General features: G+C 41.6%; 1 protein-coding gene across 2 annotated transcripts; it reads right to left on the reverse strand.

Annotated features, from left to right (window-relative positions):
- Window positions 1–604: 604 nt before the first annotated feature.
- GLCE (glucuronic acid epimerase) lies at window positions 605–16288 on the reverse strand. 2 transcript variants are annotated; one of them, XM_081964871.1, is made up of 5 exons: window positions 15887–16288; window positions 15387–15593; window positions 7687–8279; window positions 6496–6741; window positions 605–5381 (listed from the first exon to the last, which is right to left on the reverse strand). In XM_081964871.1, exons 3-5 carry the CDS (start codon window positions 8270–8272, stop codon window positions 4357–4359), a joined length of 1857 nt encoding a protein of 618 aa, XP_081820997.1. In that variant the 5' UTR covers window positions 8273–8279; window positions 15387–15593; window positions 15887–16288; the 3' UTR covers window positions 605–4356. The 2 variants fall into 2 exon arrangements, with proteins under 2 accessions (XP_081820997.1, XP_081820998.1); XM_081964872.1 differs by lacking the exon at window positions 15887–16288 and having other exon boundaries at window positions 15387–15831.
- Between the last annotated feature and the right edge of the window lie 3540 nt (window positions 16289–19828).

The following is a 19828-nucleotide window of genomic DNA, read 5'->3' on the forward strand; positions in this document are numbered from 1 at the left end:
CCAGTTGCGAATCCATCTGTTGATAATATTGTCTATGCCACGTTTCTACCTTATCAAGAAGTAGGCTGTGGTCTACTTTGCTAAATGCCTTATTGATTTCCAAGTACACTATGTTTGCAGCATTTCACTGGTCCACTTTGTCAAAGAAGGCAATAAGGTTCATTTGGCATGTTTGTTTTTGACAAACTTCTGCTGGTTTCTAGTAATTGTCTTACTCATTTCTGGGTTTTCTCAAATGTGTTGCTTATCTTCTCCCAAGATTTTCCCAGGTATTGATGTCGGGCCGATTGGTCTTGTAGTTTCCTGGGTCCATTTCCCCCCTTTTTTGTAGATTGGAACCACATCAGCTCTTTTCCAATCCTCGCTTTTCCCTAATGTCCCAAGGGGGTTTGAAAGATTTTGTTCAGTGGTTCAGAAACCATGTCTGCCAGCTCCTTCAGAACCCTGGGATGTGAAGCCTCTGATCGTGGGTGATTCGAACTCATTTAGTGGGCAAGTCTTACCATTTTCCTGCCTATTTTGACCTGCAATGCTATTCTGTGTCCTGACAGTCTTACATTATGAAAACAACTGCAGTACAATTAGCACACATCAAAGGACAATGAGACGTTAAAACCTTTATTTTATTATTTTATAAAGCAACAAGGACAAAGTTGATTCCATATATCTGATAATTCCTATTGCAAAAAAAATCATGTCCTGCCATATAGAAAACTAGCCTGTGCACATTGTGCTTAAACCACAAAGTCTATACAATTTTACAAAGGATTCACTGCCCTTCAAAGAGCATCCTGTAAACAATTTATTGCATATTTGTGTAAATCCTGTATGTAAAGGAAGTAAAAACAAAAGGAACACAACAACTAGGAAGATGAACAACCTGCATGCAGTGAACCACTAAGAATGGCACAGGAAATGGTGACGTGATGATGTTTGTGCTTGTGCCACTGTCTCCTTAAACACAATGCAAACTTGTCTGCACAGTGATGCAAAGTTGCAAGACCCAAGACCACAAAGGAATAATCCTTGTTTCTTGAAATTACTATGTCGTGGCTTTCCTATAACCTCTCTGGCTTTTTTTCCAATTTACTTTGTCTCCTGAAATTCCTTATCATACACCCTTTGTTACATAATTAAGAGGCCTAATACAGACATGACATTTCTTAAGCAAGAAGAACAAGGTGCCTCCAGTGACAGCCACCATCCATAATTCAAGAAAGCCGCCGAAGAGAAGGTCAAATCCAAAGCAGAAAGATGGTTGGCTGCATCATACAAGCATTACCAAATAGTTGTCAATTTTACAAAGATTGACAAGTGTAACAAATCAACAGCGTGCCAAGAGTGAAAATACCACATTCAGGTGACAGCCTCATACAAGGTGAACCTGTCCCATCATACATGGTGATTCCTGCTCATAGTCAGTGCAGCTTGTCAACAGCTGCCTCTGATCTTTTAAGGGAAGCCCTGCCACCTTCCAGCTGTTTCAATCTGATGAACATTACTGGAGAGTTTTAGGTGCCTCTCTGATAATCAAAGACTGTGAAGGAGCCACAACCGAACCTTCATACACACAATAAGCCACATTTAAATATTATCCCAATGGGCCTGCACCCTAAGGAGGGTTGCGTGAGGAAGCCACTGAATGAGCAAGTCCAGTATTCTTACTGCAGGAGGGGAACGGCCACGAGAGTTAAGGCACTAACAAATCAACAAAACTCTGCACACACTGCTTCAAATCCAAGTGGCCATCAACTGCAAAAATAAGGGGAGTGAGTATATTGCTTGGCTATATACATCATCAGTTGTTGGGAAAACGTCCTATAATGTCCTCTTTTGGTATGACAGCAAGGGTGAGCATTTCCAGATTCCATCTATCTTCTGTCTACAGCTCTCCAGCTATTTAACCCAGCAGCAATCAATGTTCTGTGCAGGGAATGGAGCGGCTTTCTTCTGGACAGAACTAGATAGGGGTGGGAGGAGTGAAAAAGTAGTGAATGCCAAAGGATGAGAGGATATGCTCTGCTGGAAACTGTTTCTGGAACAAAATTATTTGATCCTGTCAACCAGAAAATGTTACCATTTGTGCCCATCTTAATGAAAACATATTAAGTTACATGTGGATTCCATCAATCGTATGGAATTTTCACTCTGAAGTTCTCACAGCTTCCTCCCAAATTCTCGGCTCCAAGCATTGCATGCAGCGTTCCTGAGATCTGCATCTTCAGACAGACACAGCTCTTTCTCTCGCTCTCTCAAGTGAATTCAGGGAATTGGAGCAAAATAGTGCCTGGAAGCTACATTGGGAAAAATATTTTGCCTCTAAATATTTTAACCGATTCTTAAAAATAAAGACCCTTTATAGTTGGGACCTGGGGACTTACTTCTAAAAATGAAAACTATTTTAGCTCTGTATGGAAGTTTGAAATGAGGCATATTTAATGAAAAAATATGAACCCTGGGAAGGGGTCTGAAATCAAAAGATCGCAACAGCTCTAACAGAGGGGTTCATATTATAATGTATATGATAAGAAATTTAATGTCAGAACGTGTTCATAGCTTTAAAAATGCTAAAATACACCTTTTATTGTTTCTGTACATTTTGCGATATGGGAAGGAAAAGGAATTTTGAGATGTTAGGGCATCTGGTTTTGCTGCATGAGAACTGAGGCTCAGAAAGATTTTAGACAGGATTGTGAACTGCTTATAAACTGAATTTTAGTCAAGATTAGCTAATTGCTAAAATATCATCCAGTGACATTTCAACATATGTGAAAAAACCTGACCTCTTGAGCCGATTCTTAGGCAGGCATCTTAGCATGACTTATAAGAATAAATCATTTATAGATTCACTTTCTATCAGCTATACAGAAACAGCCAAACACTTGCTGCTCATAAGCAAGAATTAAAAGGGTGAGAATGGCATTTTGCGAGAGATGGCATAACTCACATAACTCACTTTCTTCCTGAGCTTCTAAGTGGTCACACAAATGGAAGTCCCATCAGTCTGCTTAGAGAGGGAACGACTCAGAATATCTACAGGGATGGATGTGAGTTTCACAGAACTGCTCTGGCAACACAATAACAATTTCCAGATATCTATGGAAATTTTTCAAGAACATGTCCTTAGGCAGAATTTTAGGAACAGAAATTTAAATAACAGTTGCCAAGTAGTAAAGTTTAAGAGACAGCTAGCACTGTTTAGAAAATCGGCTGGCAGAAGAAAAATGTAGAACAAGTACCGTAGTCATTTTGAATATCTGATTCACATTATATAATTTAAAGTACAGAAACATTCAACTCACTCTCTTGATCAAGAAGCTGCAAAAAGAAAACAAGCAAACAAACAAACAGTTTGTGGTAAATCAGAGACGTATTTTTCCAAATAATATACATTGTATTTCAAACAATACAAGCTGAAAGGAAACAGTTCAAATTTCTCAAGAAAATAAACTGCATATACAGTACATACAAAAAAACCCATAGTGTTACATGTAAAAGAGTAACGGGATCAAGATTTGGTGGAGGAATGCAGATCGAGGCAAGGGAGACAGTCAAAACGGCTACAATATTTGTGCAATCAACTCAACCTGCTTGTAGTTGTGCTCGAAGAACAAAACATTCAAACGTACAGATGGATACCATCCCACCAGAAACGCCTGGGGCAAACCTCATAAGAGGCAAATGAGAAGAGGACAAGCACTGGGTGCATCTTCTGCAGCTCCCTCTGCTTTCATAGAGCTTCACCAACATTCCTGGAGAAGTCTCACCCCCAAGAGATTTTAAACAGACAACAACAAAATCACTGTTGGATTCATCACTCAATACAGAACCCAAAACATTCTGATAGTGTTTCAACAAGGGGAAAAAATTAATCAGCATACCAACCAATCTGGAGAATACAAGCAAACAGGAAATCAGGTTGTAAAGCTACTTTTCTTTTTTAAAAAAAGCCCCCCTTTTTTCTTTTTAAGGAAAGGAAAATGGATTCTCGTTTTTCTGCAAAATTGCAGGCAACAAAATTGTGAATCCATAATGAATTTCTCTGAAAAGAAGAGGGGAAATCAGAAGTACACATTCTATTCTGCGTTAAGTATCATCATGGATCACTGTGGAAAGTAAACTCGTTAAGTTTTGATTCAGTGCAATCCTTGGGTGCCTGCTCTAGTGCCATCTCTAAAGTATTTATCCTCTGGAATGCAATTGATTATAAAGGGGTTTTAAGGACTATTTCTTTGAAAACATAAATCTTTTTAAAAAAGCACACACACTGTTCCCAAAGTTCCACTTTTCTACTTAAAGATGGCAACTCCTAAGCACAGCAGACCAAGGAAATGTGGTTTTGGTTTTCAGCTCGGCTTAATTGTGCTTTGCCCTGCCGCCTTTCAGGTAGCTTTTCCACCGCTTGACGAACTCTTTAAACACGGGGGCATCATCTATGGTGCCCAGCAGCTGGAGCTGGTTGATGTGGGTGGTGTGATAATCCCACCGGGCTAAATTGGGAGCTGTGCCCAGCATGAAGTGGCGAAGGTCGTAGATTGTTCCTGAGCCCGTGTCATAGAAGGGGAGCATGGCCTTTAAGGAGTCCATGCCCTTGTCATAGAGCAGCTTTGCTTCTTTGCCCAGCTTCTCGCCAGCCGTTTCTTTTAAATCGTACAGGCCAATCAGAGAGTACATGAATCCGTTTAAAACAAAGGAGCTGGGCGAGGTTGGGTACTCCTCGTACCAGTCATATTTGCTCATGAAGACAGCCCTCACGCCGTGTTGCTCTGACAGGAGCTTGTAAGGGGCTGTTGCTCGCAGAGCCGAACCGAGGAAGGCCTGGTCCTTTGTCAACAGGTAAGCCCTAATCAAGGTGGAGATCGCCTGTCCTTGTGCCATGGCAGAGTACCAACCTGGATCCAAAGACTTAAACCCTTCCCCTAGCTTCCGGGTTACCATGATTGGCCAGCCACCCTTTTCATCTTGGTTCCTCACCAGCCAATCACTGGCAGCAAAAAAGGCTGCCATGTGGGCAGTGGTTGAAATAGTGACGTTGTCTAGGAAGCCCTTTCCCTTCACGGTCAGCCTCACCACCCTTTTGGGCATAATTTTGGTCTGTTTGACCACTTTCGTGTTAGAGAGTCCGACACCCTTTCTTAAATCAGTGACAAGATCTCGTGTGATTGTGCTCCAACTGGTCCTGGCTCCGATTCCATAGAAAATCTCTTTGTCCTTAAAAGCAATCAACTGAGAATTGGAGATGTAGTGCACTGTAAACAGCTGGTTCTTCTCGGTTGTCTCAAGGACCACTGAAACGCTCCCATTCGTTAATAATTTAAGGTCAAAGGAAATGACAAAGTCCTTTGTGTTCCCCAGCTGGAGAGACGCTCCCTCGGAGTTTTCTGAAGGGAAACAAAGGAAGAAATACAGAGGTGGTCAGGAAGCAAAGGGCTTTTTTTCCTGTGTACTGACGGACTGACCCACAAGTTCCCTTAATTAGCTCATCATGTTTCAGCAAATTCCCAAGGGTGAAATAAACATAGCAGCTTGAATCCCTTCATTATTTACACATTAAAAACATGAAGGCCAGGCCAAAAGTTTGTGCTTTATAAAGCTAAATCTGGCAGCAATATCCCTATTGGTAAAAATCAATTAGAAATTTCCAACTCACAGCTCCAATGGCCTTGGACCCACCTGTTCCAACTAGCCGGCCTGGCTTAATCAGAACTTCTAACCTCCCTGGCAATTTTAAACTGTATATTTAAATCTTTGGGGTATTTTAATTGTTTTAATTATATTAATTTTATTGTTATTTATTTTAACTTGTGGCTTTTACTTTTTGTATTGTTAATTGTTGATGTATTTGCCTCCTCCATGCCACATGCCTTTATATTTGATTGTACGTCGCCCCGAGTCCCTGATAAATTGAATCAAATAAATAAAAATTGGATCACACCATCTCCTTTCCCAGCCTCATCAATGCTTGTTGCACACAATTTTTAGGTTCCACCTGTTCCTCAACTTAACTCCCCAAAGCTCTTCTTTCCTGCCTGCCGGCCCCCCTCCCCATAACTCTATCTGACCAGGCACTGCTCCCTCCCTTTACTCTGCCAACCTCAATATTACCAGCAGGGAACATTTCTGGACCAGCGATTCTACAACACTTGGTCATCCCGGGGGTCATGGTGAATGCTGTCCAGGCCACAATGAGATCAAACATCATGTGACTTCCTCAACATGTCATTCGTTTGGAGTCAGGCACGTACAATGCTAAATCGGGGACATTCAAATTAGAAGATTTTTTTCTGTCCCAAGTGTGTTTTTGCGTGCACACATCAATCTCATGACAGTTCAACGATTTGGGAACAGGATGTGTGGATGGAAAGTGACGTCCAGGCACATCGTCTAAAACTGAGTGCCTTCCTCTTGCCTTCTGGGCCTCCAGAATGAGAGCCGTGGACCAGGAATGCCGAACTTCACCCAAGGGAAAGGCAACTTGCTGTCCACTTGACTCACCAGGAACAACAAAGTGCTTGACATTTGTGAATCGGGATTTGTCCAGCAGCGTTGTGATCAAACAGCCTTTGGGAACCATCCATTTGCCTGGTGGGCTGCCCTGCTCCCTCTCTTCCGCCGTTTCATACACTTCCACGTGGGGAGGCTTCTCCGTCAGGTTTTTGCTGTAATGGCTGAGCCCGTATTGGGCAATCTGGATGGGATAAAAGTAGCCTTGAGGCCCCCACTGCGTGGAAAGCGGCACACCTGAAACATAAAGAGAATGTTCTGTGCATCTCTATGCCAAACTCCAGGGTGGTTTTTCTCCCTTCAAACTGGTCTTTTTCCTCCTGGAATCTGCCAATGGGGCTGTCTGGGGAGGCTTGGTCTCTGTTTCTGTGTTTCAAAACAGGCATATCTCCTGCTTTTGTATGCCTTGCCTGACTAACAGTTGTGGAGAGTGTTGAACCTCACAGGTTGCAGCACCAATTGTTCCAATAAAGGTACTGCTCAATAGGGATTTTTAAAGGTTTCCAATAAACATGCCAAAGTGGAATTTCTTGTATTTTAAGCTTCGACAGATGCGCAGGCTATTTCTACTCAACTACACAGATATCAAGCGATACTATCTAAGGCAGTTGGGATGGCTTAACCCAATGTTTCTCAACCTTGACAACTTTAAGTCATGTGGACTTCAACTCCCAGAATCCTTCAGAATGACTTAAAGCTGCCAAGGTTGAGAAAGAGTGGCTTAACTCAATTGCAACTTTCCTATGTGATTGCATTAGGGAACAACCTGCCCCTGAAAAAAAGGTTGCCCCCTCTCCATTATTGGCTTTGAAACATTGGATTGTTCTACAGAGCCAGTGGAGGCCAAAAAACTTTTGCTTGATTTTTGTATGTTTACTTTTACATCATGGATGTCTTATTGTAAATTTATTGTTTTCTCAAAGGTCACATTTATTTTGTTTCACTGTGGAACAAAAACAATATAATTAACATGAATCTCAACAAGTTCATTAAATTTCCGATTAAAATCCATCATGGTTTTTTAAATAAAGAACAAAACTCCCTGGAGGTTATTTCTTTTGACATCCAATACTGAAAGCAACTTCTAGTTTTAAAGTTTTAACACAAGCATTTAATCAAAATTTAGCTATCAATATTTACACCCTCATGGATCTGTAAATATTTTGAACAAAAATAACAAACCTTCAACGCCGCTGATGCACTTCACTCTGTCACGGACTTCCACATTATAGCCCTCAAATGACATAAAAACACCATCCGGGTGGTAGGGGGCTCTCTGGGTGTACACTTTGGAGTAACTATGGGAGAACTCAAACCGGTCGTAGCCATCATATTGGGCAGTTTTCCCGTAAACCTCAAAGTACTTCTCCACCCAGGAGAAAGGCAGGAAGATCTCATTCCCCTCCCTTCTGCCTTTAATAGTGTGCTCATCATTGATTAGACAGTCAATTTCTTCATATTTCAGCCCTAAGATTTTGTTCCCATGGAAGCCCCCAACAATGGGGGGAGCCTTCTGCTGCTCCTGGGGAGATGCTTCCTCACTCTGCTGCTTAGCTGGTCTGTTCGCACACTGGCTGCTCTCTGATGCAGCCACTCGCTTCTCTGATCCATCTGCTGCTTTCACGCTGCTGCTCAAGTCATGCGGGAAAGGTGCAATTTTTCCACTGGTGCACCGATTCCACAGCAGGATGGTGATCAAGGAGAAGAAAATGCAGATGACAATCAAAGTCTTATAGTTCACCCGAGCTGCCAAGCAACGCATATTCATACCATACCTAAAATAAAAATCAAATTAAATTAAAAGTCAGAGTGAAAGAGCAGATTGGGCACATGAAACAATATGCAAACTGAACAGTTCCAAGCCCCAGCTGACTGCTCCAGGAATCCCTCTGGGGGAAAGAGCACGTACAGTGTTTTGCATCAGCAGCTTCATGGCAGAGAGAACAGTAATACTATTTGAACAATATTTCATACCGTTTCTTGCATAATAGAATCTTGCAGGGATTTGTGAAATCTAAACTACCTTAGAACAATGCACGAAAAATAATATAAAAATAATGTACAGTGAAAAAAGGAGGAACAAAAACAAAATGAGGACTAGATCATCTAAGTAAATAAAGAAAACATCTTCAAAAGGCACCTACTGGCTTCAGAGATTTCAGTGAGAACACATTCCAGGACCTTCTGCTTGTGGGCAGAAGGACCTATTTTGCACCCGCTCCATGTCCTTTAGGGGCCCAGGCACATGGGCAGAATGTTAGAGTCACCTAAAAGTGAAATTATTAGTATGCAAATAAATTCCATTGGTGCAAACAACAGGCATTTTTGACAGCGGGGAATCACTAGGGACTCTAATGATAGGATGACCCCGTATCTGAGGGAGTGACTTTGAAATGGCTCAAGAGAAGCCTCAGAATTTCTGCTGTATAATAAGTGCTTCTCTTGCTGTTCTTGTGCAGAGCGCTGGAGGGAAACTACACTTTAGAACAGGGGTCTCCAACCTTGGTAACTTTAAGACTTGTGGACTTCAACTCCCAGAATTCCTCAGCCAGCTGGGAGTTGAAGTCCACAAGTCCTAAAGTTGCCAAGGTTGGAGACCCCTGCTTTAGAAAGTTGACATACGCCTGTTAAAATGTCAGGTTTTGAAATGTAAAAAAATTAGACCAAGGTAAATCACTTAAGAAATTTTTCCACCTTTAATATCATATATAAGCTGGTGGGAGTTTTTTGTTGTTATTCCACCCCCCACCCCCCAAGATTGGTTTGTTTTTCAATTCAATTGTACAGCTTAAGTTATATTAAAGATGGAATTCTGAAGTAATTGGTCTGATCCTTTTTATATCTCAATAACCTGGCATTTTAACAGGAGTGTGTAGATTTTATCCACAGGGAGTGTAGATAAAATGTAGACTTTATCCAGGGAGTGACAAAAACAGGGAGGAGGAACTCATGACAAACACGCAGAGAGCTAGAGCAGCTCTTTATTCTCCCTTTTCTATTCCTTTTCTACACTGGCTGCAAGCTTTCAACATTAGCCACAAGTGGGAACAAATAACTAATTTTTAACCGAATTTTTAAAGCAGCTCACAGTTATTTTCTCTATTCATTTTTACATTATTTTTCCTCCCCCTTTTCCCCTCGATTTTTTGACCTACTCTTGCACGCCACCTTTCCCCTTTCAGTACTCTGAGTGAAGTTGGGAACACAAATAAAAAAAGAAGAGAAGCTTGGACTTACTTTTTCCCCATTCCTTTCAAGGAAGAAAATTAACTTCATTACAGCTAATGCCTGTAAATCCTGTTTTTTTCTTTCAAATTGAGTAATTTTTATAGGGTTTTTTTTGAATTTTTTATTTTCAAAAAATTATTTACAATTTTAAAAATTATTTTTAAATAAGTAAACAATATTTATAAGTGACTGAAAATAATTCAGCTTGAAAAACATTTAATTTGCAAAAAAACATTTTTAAATTTGAATTTTTAAAAAAGTTTTTTTCATTTTTAAACAAAAATATATATTTATTTTTTTAAAGAGAACTAAAGGCTACAATATTAATTTGAACATTAGCCACAAGAGGGAGCAAAAGACTAACCATTCTTGAATTTACTGGGAGCATTAATGGACAATAACAAAGTTATAGAGAAAGTATTTTGCAAAGTTTGTGCCGTGTTTGTATTCCTGCCCAGGGAGAATTCAAATTATACCTGCATCCAATGTAATTAATTGGATTGCTAAAAGAGAAATTACAGAGTCTAGCATCCCTGAACACAAAAAAGTCCCAATAAAGGCAGAAGTTTGTATCCAAACTTAACATAGCAATAAGGAAACTACCAGGGAAAATGAACCTCAAGAGTAAGACTGTTAGTAAGAAAACAATGATAAAACTGTTCCCACAACCCCTGGAGCTGCACAATTATTTTCAAAATCAGTAGGATTAAAAACCCCTCTCCCTTCACTTTTTCAGACTAAATTACACTCACTTGCTAATAAGATGCATGAAATACTCCTTTTAAATAAAGGCAATTCTGATTTTTACAACTCAACAGCTCTCTACTTCACTGAAACCTGGCTAAATGAGCCAACTGACGATAGCAGCCTGCATCTCCCAGGGTTTCAGATACAAAGAGCAGACACAATTGCAGAAACATTGGGGTAAAAAGAACGGAGGAGGCTTATATTTATATATTAACAGCTGCTGGTCCTGAAATGTAACTATACAAAAGAAATTCTGTGATGTGGACTTAGAGACATTAATTATTAATTGCAAACCATTTTATTCTCCACAAGAGTTCTCCTCATTTCCCCTAATTGCTATGTCTGTTTCTCTACAAGCTTGTGTAAACAATGCATTAAGAACTCTATCTGACCAGATTATGTGGGCTGAAGTTAAATATCCAGATTCACTTCCAATCGTTTTAGGAGATTTCAACAAATCTAACTTAAGGAAAGAGCTACCAAAATATTTTCAGCATGTCAATTGTCTCACTAGTGGCAAGAATAATTTAGACCATTGCTACACAACATTAAAAAGATGCTTATCAGTCTTTACCACAAGCAGCTGTGGGACACTCTGATCATTGCTTGATTCACCTTGTACCTACTTGCAGACAAAAGACTTTAAACCATGAAACCAACAATTAAATCAGTGAGGACTGTAGCTAAAGCAACAGGCTTGCCTTGATTGCACTGGTGTTTTCGAAGATACTTTTGCAGACTTGGATGAAGTCACAGATACTGTAACATCATGTGTTGCTTTTTGTGAAGACTTATGTGTGCCAACCAGAAAACTGAGAATATACAGTAACAATAAACCTTGGTTCACAGCAAAACTTAAGGAGCGACGTCGTTCCAAAGAGGACGCCTACAGAAAAGGCGATAGAATGCATATTAACAAGGGAGATCAGAGCAGCAAAGAGAAGCTACTCTGAAAAGCTAAGGAATCAGTTCTCAACAAATGAACCAGCAAACATGTAGAAAACTCTTAAAAATTACCACCGGTTACAGCAAACCTCCTTCCCATGCTGAAAGAAATCAACAACTGGCAGATGACCTGAATGTGTTTTCCTGTAGGTCTGAGAGAAAATTACTGCCATCCATTTCCACAATCCCCATCTCAGACACACCACCAACAGCCGAGCCTCCTACAACTGACCCCATCCCATTAGACCCACCACCTCTGGTGATTACAGAAAATGAGGTGCAAGGTCTATTTCACAGACAAAAGCCAGGAAAATACAGATACCTGTACATTAGCACAGGAGGTCTCTTCACTTCTCTCTATACACTAATGACTGCATCTCAGAAGATCCCTTTGTTAAAGTACTGAAGTTTGCAGATGATACAAGCATGATTGGTCTCATTGGATACAACGATGAATCGGCATACAGACGGGAGGTTCAACTACTATCCTTGTGGTGCAACAGGAACAATCTTGAACTAAACACACTCAAAACAGTAGAAATGGTAGATTTTAGGAGAAACTCTCCTATACTACCACCTCTTACAATACTAGACCACACACAGTATCAACAGTAGAGACCTTCAAGCTTCTAGGTTCTACCATATCTCAAGACTTAAAATGGACACCTAGCATCAAAAACATCATCCAAAAAACAAAACAAAGAATGTTCTTTCCACGCCAACTCAGGAAGCTCAAACTGCCCAAAGAGCTGCTGAGTCAGTTCTACAGAGGAATTGTTGAGTCTGTCATCTGCACCTCTATAACTGTCTGGTTTGGCTCTGCAACCAATGAATGAATGAATGAATGGCATTGTCGGTGATGATAGATAACTCACTTCTTAGAGGAAAAGAAACAGCAATCTGTAGAGTTGATAATTTAGGGAGGAAGGTAAGCAGGTAAGACCAGAGATTTGCCAGATGCTTACTAAAATAACAAAGCCCACTGATCATTCTCTCTTTCTCCTGACACATGTTGGGATGAGCAATACAACCGAGAGCCTGGAAATAATATCAAGGACTGAGCAACTAGGCACCTAAGCAAACCAATATGGTGCCCAGGTAGTCTTCCATACTGCCAAGTATAGGTCAACACCCAACAAGGTAAAGGATTGAAAAATAAGCTGCTGGCTCAAGGGATGGTGCCATTGAGAGAACTTTGGATTCCTAGACCATAATTTACATTACCCACAAAAAGGGCATCTGGCTGCACCCCACAAGGACTGGGAAGAATGTGTTTAAAAACAACTGGCTAATTAAAACCTCATTTATTCAGACACATCATTACTATAGTTTTAAGCATGTTGCAACAGGTCAAAAACTTCAATGGAACTTAAAATAATTGGTAGCTTTATGTGAAGAAGAATTTCATTTTACATGAAATCAGTATTGTATTAATATTGGTATATCAGCACCATAATTCAATATATATGCTATGCTGTGTGGCTGAATGGTATTTCGCAGAACCCAGGTCAATTACAAATAAAAAATATGCAGTTTGACAAGGAATTTCAAAAGGACAAAATCAGGCATGGATAAGGAGTATCCACATGCGGTTTTGTAACAAGTTGGTGCCTTGATTGAATTACTGGGAAGATGGAGCTCTAAAAGTAACATGGGTCCATATGAAGTTGTCATGTGGTATATAGTGGCCCCCTCTTGGACAGAAATTCTTCACTTAAAAATTTTGTTTTCTGTTCTTTTCCATTATTTGCCTATGGCTTGGAAACTAAGAGAAAGACAACAGAAATGGATATTGTGCATTGTTATGATTAACAATACAGATACTTTCTGTATCAGTATAAGTATATACACTGGAAGACTACATAGAAACTGGGTTTATGTGTAGTAGTTTATTTAATTTGTCTTCTATAAACAAAATGACTAAATGTTAATATTTAACTCCATAATACAACATGTACAGTTGACAACTTAATATGCTTTCATGGTTTTTAATTTTTGTTTCTTTTTTCAGCTGCAAAAAGAAAAAAAGGCTGCTGTATTTTAATTGATTAGTGAGTGCTTCTGAATTCAAAAGAACGAACATTCTCTAAGTCCGGACCTTTAAACTCAATATAGTTCTCATCCACATAGGCCGTAAGATCAAGACTGGTCTTCAATACTTCAGAATACTGCTTGTCAGAAATACTCAAGAACCTTTCCGCTCATGGTGCCAAACAGACATTATATGGTCAATGATTTGGGACAACAGGAACTGTAATCCCATAAAATCCAAGATTAAGAAAGAAACATTAACATAGCAGTATTTAAGGAGAGATTCAGCTAAAGACACTCTACCTGATTTTTACTTCTAAATTATTTTGCAAAGAATGGGACTATGATTTACCAAACTTATTATTTTAGCACCCATGAGCCAAGTTCCTGCTAGGATTTATCAAATAGTATTTATTTCAGTTTATACCTAGACTAGAGGAACAGAAGCAAAGGATATTAATTTAAGGTAATACCCAACCTGAAAGTCATTCATTCATCTATGCTGTGAAAGATAGTGAGCCATCAATTTCCATGTTTCATGTAGAAAGAATAACATTTGTGTAAGATAGAGATGCCACTGCTCCCTCTTAATTTGCCTCCTATAATAAAGAACATCAAGCTGGCATTTCTGATAATTCCACAGGACAAACATTGTTTATGCTAGGAAAAATATCCTTCCCTAACCCTAACCCTGGTGGAGTATTTGGATAGAATCAGCATTGTAAAATGGAAATAGTGTATTGTCAAAGGATCTGATAATAAAAACAGTTCAGGGAGAACTATTTTACTAAAATTCCTGTCAAGCACTACTAGACCAGCTTTGCATGTTTCTGGGCTATCGGCCAGGTGCTAATCACTATAGGCTTTTGCAATTTACATTCTACAAATAAACACACCGCACTATGGAAGCAGCTGACACAAAATCCTTTCCCCAATAGTAGCAGACTCAACCCTGTTGTGCGTCTGCACTATTTGCCAAGGCTACATCATTCACCCAGACCTCAAGAAGCTACTGCAGCCTCCGTTTCCTCTACAGCAGGGGTGTCAAACTGGGGGCCCATGGCCGGACACATCAAGTGCAGGCCACACCCTTCCCAGCTTCGCAAGGGGAAAAACACCATGTGACACTGGCTATATAGTACCAACAATGCATAGCTTTCCTCCTGAAAATGAGCATAAAAGTGTAGCAGAATATTTCCAACTAGCAGCTCATCCGAAAAATAAGGAAAAATAAGGAAGAATGGATGGAAGCTTGCTGGGATTGTTTAGCCACTCTATTGTGTGCTACAGATACATGTAACATATGTGCCTGCAAATAAAGTTCCAATCGATGTGAGCCATAAAAAAAACAGTAAAACCCAGCCACTCCTATGACAGAGTCCATCCACTGTCTAAAGTAGCCTTCACTCCTTCATTAAGAGCTATAAATGATTACTAGGTGGATGAGAGAGTAGACAGGCAATATACACTGGCTCCTCATTAGCAAGAGAAGCCAAGGCCTCCCAGTGGGAAGGAAGAAAGGACATTGTGGCAAGCGGGAAAAAGTCTTTCCTCATCAGTTAAGGCAGGAGACACCTGACAATTAACTGTCCCAGGACTACAGATCAAAGGGATGGCTCAGCCATCAAACCAAGAGTTCCTGGACTGTATTGTTTTAAGTGTCACACTTACAATCTAGTGAAAGGCACTTTTCTTCAAAGAGCAGGACACAAACCTAGGCACAACAACAATAAGCAGCATGAGATGAAATAGGCCATGGACAGAGCCAAGGCCCAAGGGAGGGCTGCCCTGCTCCAGGGAGAAAGAGGTGGCTCGCTTTCAGGTGCCCTCCCAAGGCATGAAGGTTGCAGGGAGGCCCTTTGGCCCCAGAAGGAAGCAGGCAAGGCAGAGGCGTTCCCCCAAAGGGCATCGTGCGGATCCATGCTACTCACCACCTAAAATTCGGAATTACTGTAATTGGTCCTCAGGCAGCCGCCGCCGTAGGAAGGTAAACTTTGGGACGTCTTTGGGGCGAAGCTTTGCAGGCGTCGACGGGCGGTTCCAGGGCCCAGCCGCTCTTCCCCGGGAGCCCCGCTCTCTTCTGGGGGGACGGAGCCATGGCGGCCAGAGGCTCAGAGCCCGCGAAGCCTTCAGACGACCTGCCCGCACAGGGGGGAAAGAAGGGCCACCAGGCAACGTTTTCAATCTCCCGGTGCCCCAAATGACGTTCCCATCAGCCGCTCAATGCGGGGCCCAAGAGCCTCCGTCCCCTCGGGCCTCCTCGCCCTCCATACGGGGGCCGAGGAGCGCCTGCCGGCAGGAACGGCCTCGCACCCCGGGAGACCCCCGGCCCGGCCCAGCCCAGGCGCCGCTGCCCACAGGCCCTGCAACGGAGGCTCCGAGCGACACCGCCGGCCCTCCCCGCGCGCCCTCCGGGAGGGCGAAGGCTGACCTTGCTCCGAGTGGCTCGGCCGCTCCACGCCGTCGGGGCGGGCTTAAGGGAAGTTCGTCCGCCGGCGCATGACCCGAGAGTGGAACGGGGTCCGGGCGGAGCAGGAGCACGGCCGGTCGCTCGCTCGCTCTCTCCGCATCGGAAGGGCCGCTCCGGGCGCAGCTCCGTCCCGCCGCCCGCGGGAGCCTTTCGGGGTAGGCCCCGCTGGGAGCAGCCGGCGCGGCTCCGTCTCCGTAGCAACGCGGACCACCACCCCCCGGAGACGAGTCACAGCCCCTCCCGCTGGGAGGCAGACGAGAGAGAGGGAGGGAGGGAAGCGCGTCCCGCCCCACTGGCCACTCTGTCCAGCCCAGCCAGCTCGGCCCTGAGGAAAGCGGCTCCGCCCTCTTCCCGCTGACTTCCCGCGAGAGCACTTCGGTGGGAGGGCCTCTGCGGGGCGCCGTTAATTAAAGCCTGCCTCGCCCAATTGCTAGCGCGCCCGTCTCCGCAACCAATGGCAAAGCCGTTCCTCTCTTTTGAGCGGAGGCCAGAGGGAGCCAATCGCGGTGCAGCACAGGAAGCCGTGGCCAATCGCAGAGCGTCGGGGGCAGAGCGCCAGAACTCGCTTGGCCCGGAGCGTTGTGGGAGTCTGTGCGGCGGCTTCCTTCGAGGCGGTTGTCTCACCGGGGAAACGTCTCCAGCGGGAGACCTACTTTCCCCGGAGGGTTGTGGCAGGCTGCGGGGCGAAAGCCTGGGTGACTCGAATAAACCACGGCAGGCAGAGTTCACCCAGCCTTGGGTGAGGCTACGAAGGAGGACAGGCAGGCAGAGGCGTACGGATCTTCTGCCCACACGGCGCCCTACACCAGCGTCTCCCACCCGTGGCGACTTCAACGGCCGTCTGGGGGTTGGAGTCCACGTGTCTTAAAAGTCGCCCAATCGAGAAACGCTAAACGCCCTAAAGCAGGGGTGTCCAAACTTGGGAACTTTAAGACTTGTGGACTTCAACTCCCAGAATTCCCCAGCCAGCAGCTGAAGAATTCCCCAGCCAGCAGTTGAAGCCCACAAGTCTTAAAGTTCCCAAGTTTGGACACCCCTGCCCTAAAGGCACCAGCCAGGTTCTGCTCCCCTCAGCGCTAGGCCAAAGGCAGAGGTTATTATGCCATCCAGCCTCCTGGATGGCATAATAACCTCTCCTCCTGTCAAGAGAGCTGGAGACGGAATCAGAATAGCAGACTTGGAAGGGACCTTGGAGGTCTTCTAGTCCAGCCCCCCTGCTCAGGTAGGAGACCCCATAGTACAATTAGAGACAAGGGACTGTCCAGTCTCTTCATGAGAGCCTCCACCACATCTGTTCCAGTGGTTAATGGGCCTCACTCTTAGGAAGTTTCTTCTTAATTCCAGGTTGCTTCTCTCCTTGGTTAGTTTCCACCCATTGCTTCTCATCCTGCCTTCTGGTGCTTTGGAGAAGAGGCTGACCCCCTCTTCGTATGTTTTCACCTCCAGCCTCCTAATCACCTTTGTTGCTCTTTTCTGCACTCTTTCTAGAGTCTCCACATCTATTTTACATTGTGGCAACCAAAACTGCAGTATTGGTATGCCGTATGCAGTATTCCAAGTGTGGCCTTACCAAGGCCTTAAAAAGTGGTACTAACACTTCACGCGATCTTGATTCTATCCCTCTGTTAATGCAACCTAGGACTGTATTTACTTTTTTGACAGCTGCAGCACACTGCTGGCTCATTAAGTGATTGTGCACTAGGACTCCAAGATCTTTCTCACAGTTACTACTGTTGAGCCACGTACCACCTATTCCATATCTCTGCATTTGGTTTTTTCTTGCCTAAATATAGAATCTTAATTTTCCCACTATTGAATTTCATTTTGATAGTTAGGGCCCAGTGTTCAAGTCTGTCAAGATCCTTCTGTGTCCTCTTCTGGAGTGTTCGCTATTCCTGCCAACTTGGTATCATCTGCAAATTTTGTTAATTGTTATCATAGTCAGGAAATACCTCCTTAGTTCTAGGTTAGATTGCTGTTTCATGTTTTTACACTGGTTACAACAATACGGAAATTAACTATCACAGCTAAGAGAGATGAAACCATAGAGATGTAAATATAGGAACCTTGTTGAAATATAAACATCTTTGCAGTCCATTCCAAAGGGACAAGGGCTGTAATAAATTGTAGGAAGACAATGATTGGCTTAAGTTATGATTGTAGGTCTCAATATTCATGTTTTTAATCTGTTAAAGCAACATAATATATTCAGATATTTATAAGTGTGTTATATTGGACAATTATAATATTGTTGGGATTTCTAAATCTTTTGTCATTCGTTTGTTTGTTTTTACTTTTCATTCCCTCCTTCTCTTCTTCATTGTTTTAAACAAACATTTATGTTGGAGCTCCCTCTTCTGGTTAAAAGAAATAGAGGTTGGCAGGGAGAAAGCCCAGCTGAAAAATATATTTGAAGCAGGCAAAATAACAAGTATCTCCAAGTATCTGATGAAAAAAAGCCTGCAACAGTATAGGCAACAATGCTACTATTGTAAAGTACCCTAACCTGCTTCATAATAAGCAACTCGATATTGTAATACAAAACGCAGTGATTTATTTTTTTTCACATTTTTTTTAATTTTTAAACATAAAAGACAACATTAAAAAAATTCATCCATTACATAACAGCATGTAGTTTGGTTACAAGTGTTTTTGCATACGTATTTTCGATTACATATACAATCACAGATTTTCCATCCAATATAACCAAAAACCTCACTTTCATTGTACAGCATATATTCAATTACGATTAATATTTCTTTCTTTTTCAATAAACTTAATTCTCTTACATTCTTGGTTATCTGCTTAATAACAATGTACTTTTATGTAATCATTGTCTCATTTTAAATATTTTTACAGTATAAAAGAGTTTACCAAGTTTTATGTTTATATATCTATCACTATTTTCAACAGGATATCTTTATAGTATGCATTTAGAGATATATATTACCAATCCTCTATCAAATGTACATTAATTCATTATTATCTTTGTCCTTCATTTTATAACAAAAAATTCTAAATTATTCATATATATGTCAGTGTTTCATTGTATTATTATTAGTCTATTTAACAACATTATTGTATTTTCGCTTTTCTCCTTCAATTAAAACATTGTATCGTTATTAGTCTATTTAACAACATTATTGTATTCTCACTTTTCTCCTTCAATTAAAACAAGCAAAACATTTTTCATGTCCAGGTTCTTTTTCCCAGCCACTGATAAAACAAATCCCATATCTTATAAAATTGCTCGTCTTCTTGTTCTCTAATTTCAAATGTCAATTTGCTCATTTCAGCACACTCCATTATCTTTCGGATAACTTCTTCCTGTTTTGGTATCATTTTGTTTTTCCAGTTTTTTGCAAATACAATCAAATATTTTAAGTCTTTGTTGTAAATTTCTGGTATGATTCCCAGTAAAAAGATCTCTGGTTTAAGGTCTATGTGTTTGTGTATCATTTTCTCCAACCACATGTGGATTTTAGTCCAGTATCTTTTAGCTTCAATACAAGTCCACCACATGTGGTAGTATGAACCCGGTATCTGTTCCAACACTTTTCCAATTTATTATTGGACATTCTTGCAATTCTCATTGGGGATAGATGCCACCTGTAAAACATCTTATACAAATTTTCTCTATATGCAGTTGACATTGTCATTTTATAATTTTGAGACCACAATTTGTACCATTTTTCTAAATCTATCCCATACCCAAAATTTCCCCCCCCCAAGCTATCATAGTTTCTTTAACTTGTTCCTCTTGTAATTAATAAATATCTATATAGTTTTTAATTACTTTTTCATCAGTACCTATTAAAATTTTATCTAACTCAGTCATTTCATTGTAAAGACCTATTGATTTCTATCTTTATTATATCTAGATTGTATCTGTAAATATGAATA

This window comes from Natrix helvetica (assembly GCF_964273705.1).
Source record: "Natrix helvetica genome assembly, chromosome: 12".
In the NCBI taxonomy this organism is placed as follows: domain Eukaryota; kingdom Metazoa; phylum Chordata; class Lepidosauria; order Squamata; family Natricidae; genus Natrix; species Natrix helvetica.

What these genes read in the sequence shown, in the direction of transcription:
- GLCE (XM_081964871.1), bottom strand. Translation starts at nt 8,272, where the DNA reads ATGAATATGCGTTGCTTGGCAGCTCGGGTGAACTATAAGACTTTGATT. An exon ending in GTGCATCAGCGGCGTTGAAG is followed by an intron (nt 6,742 to 7,686) that starts GTTTGTTATTTT and finishes TTTATGTTTCAG; the next exon opens with GTGTGCCGCTTTCCACGCAG. An exon ending in CAAGCACTTTGTTGTTCCTG is followed by an intron (nt 5,382 to 6,495) that starts GTGAGTCAAGTG and finishes GTTTCCCTTCAG; the next exon opens with AAAACTCCGAGGGAGCGTCT.